General features: G+C 43.5%; 1 protein-coding gene across 1 annotated transcript in view; it reads right to left on the bottom strand.

The window, feature by feature from the left end:
- The window catches only part of gpc5a (glypican 5a), a 144,662-nt gene that overhangs the window by 107,855 nt on the left and 24,209 nt on the right, over positions 1-12,598 (bottom strand). Inside the window, exons 3-6 of the mRNA XM_005724211.1 lie at positions 6,314-6,774; positions 5,984-6,217; positions 5,213-5,346; positions 4,931-5,056 (exon numbers count right to left, since the gene is read on the bottom strand). Of these exons, the coding sequence (XP_005724268.1) occupies positions 4,931-5,056; positions 5,213-5,346; positions 5,984-6,217; positions 6,314-6,774 (955 nt within the window). The remainder of the gene's footprint in view (positions 1-4,930; positions 5,057-5,212; positions 5,347-5,983; positions 6,218-6,313; positions 6,775-12,598) is intronic.

The raw sequence follows: 12,598 nt of genomic DNA, 5'->3' as shown, positions 1-12,598 counted from the left end.
ACTACATGTTAAACTCCAACAGCATGCAAGGTCAGTTGCCTTATTACCGTAAAAATACCAAAAAAAAAATTTAAAAAAATGTTGTACTCAATTAGAAAAAAGCACTTTGAAAATATAAACACGCAGCCAAACACCTGGTGTGTGTTGGCAGCAGTGAGAAAGACTGCAGGTGGGGAGGAATTAAAGCGAGCCTACGCCGGAGGAGGTAATCATGAATAAAATATCACACTCTGGTACTTGTTGAGGCTTTCTAGCACTGCTATAACAGCTGGTTGTTTTCATCCGCTGGTAGGAATTGTAAGAATGGGAAAGTATTTACTACATAGCGATGGGAGCACCTGAGCCATGATGCCAATCAACAGGCTGATGAGTACTGAGCAGTCAATACTACTTTATTACACGAGTACTCAGTACTGACCACGATCAGCTTTGAAATTAACATTAATAAGTTCAAACTCTGCATTTTACATGGTTGTGAAACCACTTAAAATCCTTAAACTGCCTCTGCGGTGGTTAATGGAACAGCAGATACCTTAACATTTGCCTCAAATAAATGGAGGTAAAAGAGCACCAGCTGAGGACTAGTGCTTGAAAACAGGACTTGAAAGAAAAGAAAAGAAAAGAAAAGAAAAGAAAAGAAAAGAAAAGAAAAGAAAAGAAAAGAAAAGAGCCTTATAAATACAGGCATAGTAAAAGAAAGTACACCCCCGTCGGCTCTGAGGTTTTACATATCAGGACATTTTAAAAGATTATCCAGGCTATATTAATGTTAGGTCATTAAAGCTGTGATGAACAACAACACATGACATACTACGCTCTTTTTATTCAGAGGTGGCTGTGGCTCAGGTGGTAGAGCGGGCCTTCTACCAGTCCATGTGTCGAAGTATCCTTGAACAAGATGCTGAGTCCAGATTCGTCCCCAGTGTGCCCATCAGAGTGCGAATTAATGTAAATGTTAGATAAACGCAATGTATGAAAGTGTGTGCGTGAATGAAAAAGCACTACTAGTGCTCAAACTGAGTGGAGGGTGTTCCATAAGGATTCGTCTATTTACAAAATCCAGAAGCTGAGAAAAGCTCATGATTCAGGATCCTGTAGAACCAGCTTTTGTAGTAACAACCTGAAGTAACTGTTTTCAGTCTCTCACATTGTTATGAAGAAATTCTGAAATTCTCTTCAAGTTCAGGTTTGCATTGAGGCTCAGCTCTCCTCTTCAACATTTAAATCAGATTGAGGTCTAGACTTTGACCACAGCAGCACGCTGATTCTTTACTTTAACTGATCCTGTTGTAGATTTGCTGATGTGGTTGGAATCATTGTACTCTTGCATTATGTTCACACGCTGCTTCTGCATTGGGGCTTAATTTTTACAAAACAACACAGTATAATATATCCAGTTCAAGTTCATCTGAGGTTGTGATGACCTCATTTTAAGGACCGGACTTTTGTCATGATAATATCTTGAAGCATAAAACCTTAACATTTAAAGAGGTTGAACAGCAGCTGACCGAAAAATGGTCAAAATTCTGCTTTAAACCTGGACAATAAAGACTACAAAGCATTCAGCGCCAGTTAAGAGACAGCTTGCATGAGAACATGTTATTACAGATCAAAGCAGCAAATTACGAGGCTGACTGCTCTGCAGGGATTGTAAATTGAATAAGTTTTTCTTATTCTTGTCATATTTACACATCCACGGCTAACACATTGCTTCTGTTCCACGCAGCGCCTCGCCGTGGGGTTGTAACAGGTGAACTTAGCTGTCACCAAAAGAAGAAGAGAAAAAATCTGTTTATTATCTATAACACAGATTAATTCCTCGTGCGATTTCTTTCCCTCCCAGCATGAGCGACAAACCGGGAGACGGAGAAAGAATGGGAGAACTAATTCCCCCTTGAAGCAAGGCCACGTCATCGACATGAGATAAAAGCGGCTTGTGTTTTTTCTTTTATGATCTTATCTGATTGTTCTTTATCTCTTTGTTTACCAGGGACCGTGATGAGGACGTGCATTAAATCTCTCTTAAATCTCAGGCTCCTGTGTCATGTTTTTTGTGCTCAGCCTTTTTATTAAAAACGACAAAGCTTTGGTTGCCTTAGTCCTCCTTTAAGACCATAAAACAATCTGTGCCAGCACACACAAAGAGCTGTTATAAAAGGCATCCGTGCACAGTCCAACGTACAGTTTCAGACACGTAACACGCGCACACGAACACACACGCGCGCGCACCAACTGCACTAATCGTTTAAGGTCTCAGAGGCCTCGATAAGCTTCTGTAAATCAGCCACCAGCCAGCAGTGAGTTTTATTCCCCTCTCTCTCAGTGGATGTTGGGTTATGACCCGTAGGCAGGAGGTTATTTATTGCTTTTGTCTCAGCTTGTGTTGACTCCCAGCCACTCATCTATGGTTCTAGGCTAATAGAAAGCAGCACAAGATTGCAGATCTGCAGGAAGGCTGCTAAGCTGCAGGGACTTTGCTCGATAGTCTCCTCGGAGCCCGGTCTCCCCCGATTCTTAATGTCTCTCAATCCTTCTGCTTTTGCAGTAATGGCAAAATCAAAATGAAGCGAAGCTGTGAGTGAACCTGAGGTGAAGGACTCCCTATCAATACGTGTTAGCGTGAAAGTGGAAGAAAGAAAGGAGGGTTAAACTGCAGAGGAACGCCCACAGACCATAAGCATTTCCCAGCGGCTGCTGCCAGACATGATAGACAGGCTGCAGCCTGCTGGCCTGCCTCTTTCTCCGGCACTTAAGAAACATCTCTATTCTCAGAGATGGCTGCACTCCATTGCGATGGAAACCCGAGGTGTTAAGGCAAAAAATAGCAGAAGATGAAAAGAGTAAATTGTCGACAGCAGAATGAAACTTAACCTTGATACTCCGTCTCCATAGTAATGCCACTTCTGATAAGCAGCACTGAGCTACTTTCTTAAGAACTCTGAATCTCTCCGTTTGCTGCGAACGTCCTGAAAGACCTTTTCCCCGCTCCTTCCCTCTTACCTTCACACGGCGCCGCGAAACAATCTCAACACAGCTGTCATCCTTTACAATAGACCGTCTAACCTGAACTGGCAACTCCAACCTCACTGTGGCTTGAAATACAGGCCCACCTGTCGTTTCAGCAGCCCTGACAGCAGCTGACAGTTAAGAGGAACAACCGCAGACTGAGAATATATGAAGGGGTCCTTGAGTGATGACAGCACGGGTAAGATCGAGAGCTGTGATGTAATGGAGACAAGGCCACTGACGGATACCGTGAAAGAGGCCAGGTTGTCTGCTCCAGCTCACAACCATTCATATCCAAGATCTATGTGTGCGGGCAGTAACAGCTAATAGATTAATTCTACAGTGGTGTCATGGTGTTTGTAGGGGGCAATATATACGGGCAGGGTCAGATGGTGCACAAACAGCCTATTCATGACAGGAAAGAAGGAAACCTTTGACCTCATGTAAAATGGGATTATACTTCATGTTTCAACAATATTGCATCCGTCGTTTTAAACAGTTTAAAAACCCTATTTGGGCAAATTTAAATCAATCGGGGAGATAAGTTTATCTTTCCATCCACAGCTGATATTTTTAAATCATTACCTCAAAGTCCGCTTCAGTCCTTTTACACTCGAGCCTCTTTGATGCACACAAAATTCCCTCCAGTCTCTCAAAACAGTGACTCTTCAATCTGAATTTTGGGAAAGTTTCTGGAAGAGCAAGTAAAGGGACGGGTATACTGAGCAATCACACACACATTCATACAAGCACTTTTTCCTGTGTCTCAGCGCTCGGTCTAACATTTGCACACACACACACTCGCACCGGGGGAAACTCAGATACGGTGACAGGCAGACTGCAGGGATCCACCGACCTTCCAGTTGGTGGGCGACCCGCTCTACCTCCTGAGCCACAGCCGCCACTGAACTCGTGGATCGCTTTTGGGCTCAGACACTGCAGATTCTTCAACCGTAGACTAATGTTTGGGCTCTGTGTTGTAGCTAGAGGCCCAGCTGTCATCAGTGAGAACAACTGTTCATATGAAAGTTTGAAAGTTTGAAATATGACAGTTTGAAAGAGATCAATGTTTGGTCTCTGTAAACGTTTGAAGTCCATGCTGAAATCCAGACTTGTAAGTGTCATAAAGTCATAAAAGGACAAATTTAAAGAGAGCAGTAAAGAGATGCACAAGAAGACAACCTTAAAGGGTTTTTCTTTTTAAAGCAACCAAATCTTTGAACTACATTATTGTTTTATTCTTGTCAGTTCATTTAACAGTTAGTCTTCCTTGCAGGCAGAATTCTCCACCCAGGGTGTCATGTTAGATTGCACGTGTGGCTTCAAGTTTAGCTGAGACATCACAGATAGCGCCTGCATGTAGGTATCAGCTGGGTGAGACTAACATACTAGCAAGAAGATTGCAAAGAAACTTCTAGCAGACGAATGTCAAAGCAGCCTCCTCGAGTCAAACCGTGCATGTGAATCTGAAGAGTGAAGCTAAAACATCACATCAAAAAGTGTCACTTCCTTCCAAACTGCTGTTAGCAGTTTTCTTTAAGTAAGTCTATCAACCAAAAACAAAACTGTTTTTCAATTCCCGTGCATCTTTTAGGCATTTGAAAATACCTGCAGTAGCATTTCTAATATGAATTTGATGAATCCTTTTGTATCACTGAGTGTTGGCGTGTCTCCATCAGCATGATGTCAGAAATTAAACGATAAAATTATCAGTGACGGATTCTGACAGCATGCCCGCTGGCTAAGTAAACTACAGATGGGAGACAAATTAAAAGAAACACCTGAATATCACATCAAATTTTGATGATTATCTCTCTAAAAACACCCTTGATCCCTCTAAATTAATTTCAGAGGCTTACAAAAAAAACGTCTTATCTAATGTGTCACACCGTCTGTATGCATCATTTACATCTTTAAAACAAACCTTTTAACGATTTCTGTTCCGTTCCAGCAGGACAGCGCGTCATTGGATGCGAGGTCGCTCGCACACAGCTGATCAGCCAGGCCGCCGTAGTAAGTGAGGTACAGACGCAGACTGCTTAGAAAATCCCTGCAAAAGCAGCAGCCACATGGAAGTGCGCAGCTAATTAACTTGTTCAATAAAGCGTTGTGCATTTTAATTGTGCATAAAAACCATTTAAAAAAGACGAAGAAGAAGTAGAATGGCACCATTTCTCCACATATCTGACATCTTCCTCCCACTTACTTTCTCCTGTTAGCGAGTGAGCCTCCCGGCGCTCTGACAGACGCTTTAAGAGGGATGGATTCTCTGCTGCTGCTGTGCTGGATGCTGACCGACTGAGCAGGCTTCCTGCTTGGTGGGCCGCACAGTTTGTAAACCTATAACCCGATGAAACAGACAGAAATTAAACACTCTAAACGCTGAGGGAGAAGCAAGCATTTAAAGAATTCGCTCGTTAAACTGTTCTGGCGCATAACAAATTGGCCTTAATTTATAGAGGTGAGTGGCACATGTTTATACTGAAGCCATTAGTGCAGCCAAGCCTATCATGTCCAATTTTTGAATCTACTGTATGTGCAGGGTTGTTGAGCAGCAGCAGCTTTAGTTGACCACTAGATGGAGCTGTGGTGCCTCAATTAGTTCTGCAAAGTTGGTGTGCTCAGAAGCAAGCACCCCGGGGCTTCCAGTTCCCAGCAGAAGCTGCCTGAATTGAGCTACACGTCAAAAGAAAAAAAGTGCCTCTAAAGATGTTCTCATAATATTGAAGGATTTGCAATTTCTGACCAAACAAACACTGATGTACCTGTGAGGAGTTATTTAATTTATTAAAGGTAATTTATCCTATTAAACCTAAATAATATCTTCAAGACTTTTTCAAATTCCTTATTAATCTCCTCTTAATCTCAGACATTAACAGATCTACAGTGGACACCAGTTTTACCTCCTGCAGAACCTCAGCACAGTTTGAACTCTACTCATCTCAAACAACATTAAATCATTCGTCATGATCTAAACCTGTGCCGAGAGCCGCGGTCCATTTTCCTGAGCATGCCTGACAGCATCACGAACGAGCCTGTGAATTCCCAGAAGCACTTGCTCCAAATCCTGAGGTCCATGCATCCTTGCTGACAGGCCCTCCAGCGAGCGTACAAACTCCCTCCAGTGGATGTCAATCTCTGCCATGCTCGCCAAACACCCTCGCATCACATTGATGCAGTAGCCCATGCAGGGCTTGGACTGGGTTAAGCCCTGTGGAGCAAAAATTACAGAGCGATCAGTGCTGACGATAAAAGAAGTTTCATTAATTCAAATCGATACGCTTGCTTCAGAGAGGTCCATCCGTACCTGGCAATGAGGGCAGTAGTGCATCTTAAGCAGGGCCCGTCTGCACTCGCGGCTTAGCTGTAAGTGGTCCGTGGTATTGATGACTTCGATTCCCAGGTGCAGCGCCTGAAGAAGCAGCTTCCCAGAGACCCCGGAGCGAGCAATCTGATCGGCCAGGTGACCGGGCACTCCGCCAAACGGTCTGACGCTGCGGCTTAATGACCTCACGCACTCGGCGTGGCCCAGCGATACGCCGCTGAGGCTCGGGCTGATGAGGTGATCGTAGACCAGAGGGAAGAGCGCGTCAAAGAAGCGCTGCACTAACTCATCGACGCTGAACTCAGAGCCCAGCAGGAAGAGGCTGATGTCAGTGAAGAGTTCCCGCACGGGACCCGCAGCCTGATCAGCCATGCTGTGGTACAAATCCTGGAAGAGGGTGATGGTGTAATTCTCCGCCTGCCACAACAAGGCCTCGAAGGACTCTGAGATAGACAACAGGAGAAAGAAAAAATTCAAAACTTCATATTTCAGCACCTTTAATTTGAACTCTACACTAGGAGTAAAAGATGTGAAAGATACCTGCTATGTAACAGTCATCATCACGCCTTTATTGACATATACTGAGGTGTCAGAACTCATCATTAAGGAGGATGTCAAATATATAGAAAAGGGTTAAAGCCAACAAGAGCAGGATATTCAAAAGGAAAAGCCTAAAAATCCTCCAACAGAGCTTCTAATAATGGCTAAAACTGCTCTGGCATGAACAGAGCTACATACACAGTACAATACTCTTATAGAACTTCTGCTTCCATTAATACCAAATCAAGAGAAACAGAAAGGAAGACGAGTCTCTAGGGCTCCCAGCAGGGGCTGCAGCTCCCCGCGTCTTTCCAGAAAGAGCGAGGGGAGTACGTGCAGGGAAGCAATTTGTTCTCTAATCAAAAGTTGAGCTGACAAAGAAAAATGGCAAAGAAAGAGACTGGAACACACTGAAGTGGGGACTGCTGTGATACATAATGTGAGTGGAGCTTCCGTACATACGCAGTGTTTAACCAGTGAAGCGATTCAATTCATTTAATTCAATTCCTCTGTGAAAAAGGAAATTGCATCTATCCAACTTGCACACAAAAGGCACGTATATTCCAAGACCAATTAAAACCATGTTTGACTCTTTGTTTCTTCTTTCCTGGCTGAACACGTAAAAAGTCGCACGTGAGCGTAAGATTTCCTGAACATGATGTGAGAACGCCTCTGCGTTTTCCCTACAAGACGGAATAATCCTAGCACAATAGGGCATGGTTCACAAGGGCAGTAAGCCGGCCTTTATCCCTTTGTCTCGGCTTATACCTGAGCCACGGCCTTTCTCACATCATGTGCTTGTCATGAGTTGTGAGGCAAAAGTAAGGGCGAACGCCTGGAGCTACCTAGAGGGGGGGGCCAAGAGTCTGAGAGTGAGCTTAGACTGTCCAATGCTGCATAATACGCACCGATGCAGAAAGATTGATCGAAGGCCCCCCTGGTGAGGGCGACTGCAGGGCGGACAGAGAGGGATCTGGCATGCCTACAGGCGCACCATCTCAAGAGGCAGCACTAAACACCGAGTCACCAGGAAAAGAGCGTGATCACAGGCCTTCTGTGATCTCGAGACTCAAAGATGTGTGTTTGTGTGTGAATGAGAAAAAGAAAGCCGCGCCTCCTACACAGCAAGTGCTCTGGTCAGAGAGCAACATGAAAAACAGGGAGAGAGCGTGTAAAAAAGACACACAAAAACGGCACAGACAAGAGCAGCAGCTGTTGGAGTGTAAGGTGTGTTTGTGCATGCATGTGTGTGTGTGTGTGTGAAACAGACACGCATGCAGACCGTCAGAGAAACGGAAAGAAATATGTGCTCACAGAGTACAGTTTGAGGTTTTTACTGCCTCAGGTGTGTGAGGCAGAGCAGGCAGAGTTATGAAGGGTCCCACGGGGATTATAGTGCATGCTTCGGGGAGGGGGGGTTTACCACGTTAGATTATGGAGTTAATGAATCCCACCTGTCAAAGCACGTAATGAATATCTGTGGAGTAAACAAATTTGTCTCTGTTTTATCTCTCTCGCTGCTTTCTTCTCCCTCTGTTCCCTGGGATATAAATCTCTCATCATAGGTACATTAAAGCGAACTTAAAAGGCTTGAATAATAAAGCTGATCACAAATTCTGCTAGTTCACAGCACCGACACAAAAGCTGCCTGACATGTTATTTTTCATTGAAGATGGTGAGTGGGAAGCAGAGCCTCTCACATGAAGCCCTTGTCCGACGGCCAGGCTTCTGGGTAAGCCTGAGGACAGAAATAATAAGGAGAGCGAAAAACTGGAAGGATGGAAGGAAAGTGATGCGGAGGATGAAAAGAAGGTACATCTTTTAATATTTGGGCCTGTTTAAAACTGCTGAGATCGATGGTTTCATCAATAAAGGAGGGCAAAAGGTTTGACTTGGTGGCAGATCGAGGTTCAACCGTCAACACTGACATCTGCTTCAGAGCAAGAGAGAAATCCACAAGCAAAATCCCAGGACGACAAAGACAGCAACTTTAGACTTTTCATGTCCGCTGTTTGGTTAGTTTAAGGCTAAATTAGAGCCTTACCAACACATAAGCAAGCCAATATCAGCCATCTGCAAATCGAACGGCATTTGTAACTGTAGGTAAATGAAAATGTAAGAAGTAAAGAAGACAGCGGGAAACACCCTTCAGCCATGTTGTTAGTGTTGATGCTGCGTGGCCCAGCACAGCTGATAAATGAGTAAGCAAATAACAACACAATAGTTGGTTAGGTTAATGAAAGGTCAATTCCTCCAACCCACAGGCGATTCAAAACATGCGGTATTCTGCAGTGGAGCTGCAAATCTTTTATTTCCATCCTGCCTAAATAAAAATGCACTAATAGATGTGCAGTGTGGATGATATTTCTTTAAATGTTCTAATTGCCTATTTTCATATAAAAGCATTTTAATAGAAACTTTAGAGGGTTTGTTTCTGTCTGTTAAAAACAAAGCCGAGGATGAGACAACGTGCCCGTCCTGCCCGTGTGTATTCTGGCTGTCAGTGACCCTCCCAGTCATGTTTGCATTTCTGGTGATGGGAGGAGGAGATGCTGAAGCAGCATGATTGAAATCACTGTGGAGTGACTTTTAATGAATGTCTGCTCTTCTTAAGTAACTACAGCAGCTTGATATACGTGTAAGTGCTGCCTCACAACCACACAGCAAAAGTAAGACGGGCAAAAAACTTTGTTTGACCAGCTATGGAAAATATTACGTGAGAGATAAAAAACATTTGGCTACTGAAAGGGTAGCCAAATGCTTACGCTCGGGTGAAAGACTGCATCGATATATAAACTTCAAATGTAAAATTGGGGAATGAGAGTTTGAGTGAAATTCTGCCAAATGGAAAAGAACGGAAAAAAAAAAGTTAGCTAATGTAAAACAAAAAAGTGTAGTTTTCAATGTATCATGTGCGTCATTTGGAGGCACTACAAGCCATTACAGCATGCCACCCATCAAACTGCACAGATGCCTCCCTCGCCTGCTCGCATGGTAAATAAACTGATATATGAACATTTCATGTTTGAAAGCTCGAAGGTCCGCAGCTATCATCCAGATATATTGGCTATTATATCACAAAGGCCCCTCAGTTGAATTCCTACGTAGCTGAGCCTTTCTCCATGTCTAAAAGGCTTTTAAATTTGATCCCATTTCCCTCATTTCTTCCATAATTGCTGTTCTTCTCATTTTCTTTAATGTAGGATGATCTGGTTAACTGTGACAGGGGTAGCTAACAGAGTGATGAGTTACACTTGAGGTCGGAGCCTCTGGCACTTCACGCGAAACCAAACAAAATCATTTTCCTTCCACTCCCTCGTGTTGTCTCTCTTTCCCTACATCTCTGTGCATCTGATTGTGTCGGGGAGTAACAGAGATATTGTGATAGCAAGAAAGCAGATGAGGCATCGGGTTCACATCTAAGACAGTAAATCAATACTGCTGTTACAGTAATACATAAAAAAGTACATGGTCAACAAGTTGAAGATGTAGTAAACTGATAACAAGATGCTGATTGGTTGCTTCTCCACCAGAGGGAGACATTTTTTTATTCAAATATGAATCTGTGAGATCAGCACAGCCTGTCGAAACTGACCTGTGCCGAATGCTCCCGCCAGCTACTGCCCACTAAGTGATTGCTAATCCAGATATATCAAAACATAAAGGAAAAACAGCTCCAGTGGCAGATTTGCTCACATACACTCACATTCACCTGTGAGTAATCCACTGCCACTGAGCTCATACCCTGAGCTACTGCAACCACAGGATTTTTCTACAAATTAGACGTTATTTAATATCAAGGTCAGGAAAGGTTGAGTGGCTCAGACAGACAAGAAGAAAAAAAATCCTCTCATAATAATTTAAATACTGATGCGCGGCCTTCAAACCATTCAAAACTGCAAAACCAACAAAGTCAACAAGCCTCCACTTCTTTCTAAGCATATTTGCATTCACAGACGCGTCATTGAGGAAAAGGATCACTCAGCAGGATGAGGAATAAGACGAGCCTTTGTAGTCAGAGACTCTTTTAAAAGCAGACAATAGACCAAAAAGCTGCGGCTCTCTTTCACACGCGCTCGGAATAAGCAGAGGCATGTTGATTCAGTAAATGCACAACACTCGAGACGCATCCCTCAATGTGCGCCGTAACGCATCAACATCGGCGACTTTGTTTGAAGCTCGCCACTTTTTCAGGTTTCAAAAAGCTTCAAATGCCACCAGCTGACCTCAGCTGAGCTGCAGAGCTATGCAAAGATGGCTTTTATTAATGTGATTCATCTTCTGTGAACGGCTGTGTGACCACAACAGAGGAGCCCCGGTGACATCTGATAGGCTGCAGAAAAGGCCACTCTCCATCTAGAGAGGATGAGTCACTGGTGCTGTGCGCTCGGCTCATCCCAGAGCAAAAGACACACAATGAAAGTCAATGACTTTTAGGGTGGCACAGTCAGTGCAGTCAACAGAAAACTACGCCTTCACTGTGGGATATTAGAGGATGACAAAGAGCACCAGCACACTTTGATGTTCCAGGATGGAGTCTGATGGCAGTGTCAGAGATACCACAATAACCACAACACAAAAACAAAACAATACAGACATACAGGGAGCCCGGGCAACAACTTGTGTGTGCGTGTGGAAAAATGTACGTGTATTTTCGGCTCATGGTTCATCCCAGTTTGCAATTTATTTATGAGTCATTTCCAATAAGAAGTTATTTCTCTTTATGGGATTTAATTGCATCTGTTGACACATTCTGGCGTGTCGAGTCGAACGGACTCAAGATTGCTTTATGCTCACAATTAAGGAGAACATTGTATTTACCGGGGAATAAATCACAAATTGCAAGCCCATAAAAACAGTGTTGCCACATGCTTCTGCCTGATTATGTCCCTTTTTTTAATACTTAGCCTAAAAATCAAAAAGGTACTTTTAGTGTGCCTTTATGTAAATCACCCAGAAACGTGTTCGAACACTCCTTTAAATGGACCCGGTAATAAATTAGGTCTATTTTAACATGTGACCTGCTTCCTCTCAGGCTGTAAACTGAAAGCTGGTTCAGTCAGAGTTATCCTTAAAAAAATGAATGAATGAATGAATGAATGGACTTTTAAGCTGCTGAATATAGAGTGTAAAAAAACTTGCCTTTAATCTGTGCAAGACGCAGCACTGCACACACTTTTACCCACCTAAAGTACTTACTCACCAAAATCCACTCACTGCAGGACCGTCGGGGGGGTTGATAAGAGTTTAAAATAGTCTTATTTTTGCTTTTCTGGCATGACAAACATCCACACAAGGATGCTGCCATTATCACACGGCACAGAGCTTCCCAAGTCTCTGCTGGGGACGTAACTGACAACCAGACCTATTTTTTATATGCTGGGACATGAGCGAGCCGGCAGCTCAGAAAAACACACGATCAGAGAAGTGTCACCAAAAAAAAGATACCGTAAGGCAAACAAATCAGACTTTGCATCAAAACACGAGCAAACGTGCAGCAAATGAGTCTGGAGCGCTGCTGCGATTTACGAGGAGATTGAGACGAAGCACAAAAGTGTTATTCAGTGTGCGTGAGTGAGCACCTGCCTGCTCCCATTTACAAACCACCAAGTAAAGCCTTTCATGTATGTGTGTGTCTGTGTGCTTTTGTATGTGTTAGGGCATGTTTAAGCGCGTCTGTATGATGGTGGTACCTGGAGTTCATATCTGGCTGAGCCATTATAAAGT

The sequence above is a fragment of the Pundamilia nyererei genome, unplaced genomic scaffold (genome assembly GCF_000239375.1).
Source record: "Pundamilia nyererei isolate P.nyererei 1_Seehausen unplaced genomic scaffold, PunNye1.0 scaffold00011, whole genome shotgun sequence".
Taxonomy (NCBI): Eukaryota; Metazoa; Chordata; class Actinopteri; order Cichliformes; family Cichlidae; genus Pundamilia; species Pundamilia nyererei.
Note: the sequence above shows the minus strand (reverse complement) of the source record. Positions and strands in the feature narration are given on the sequence as shown.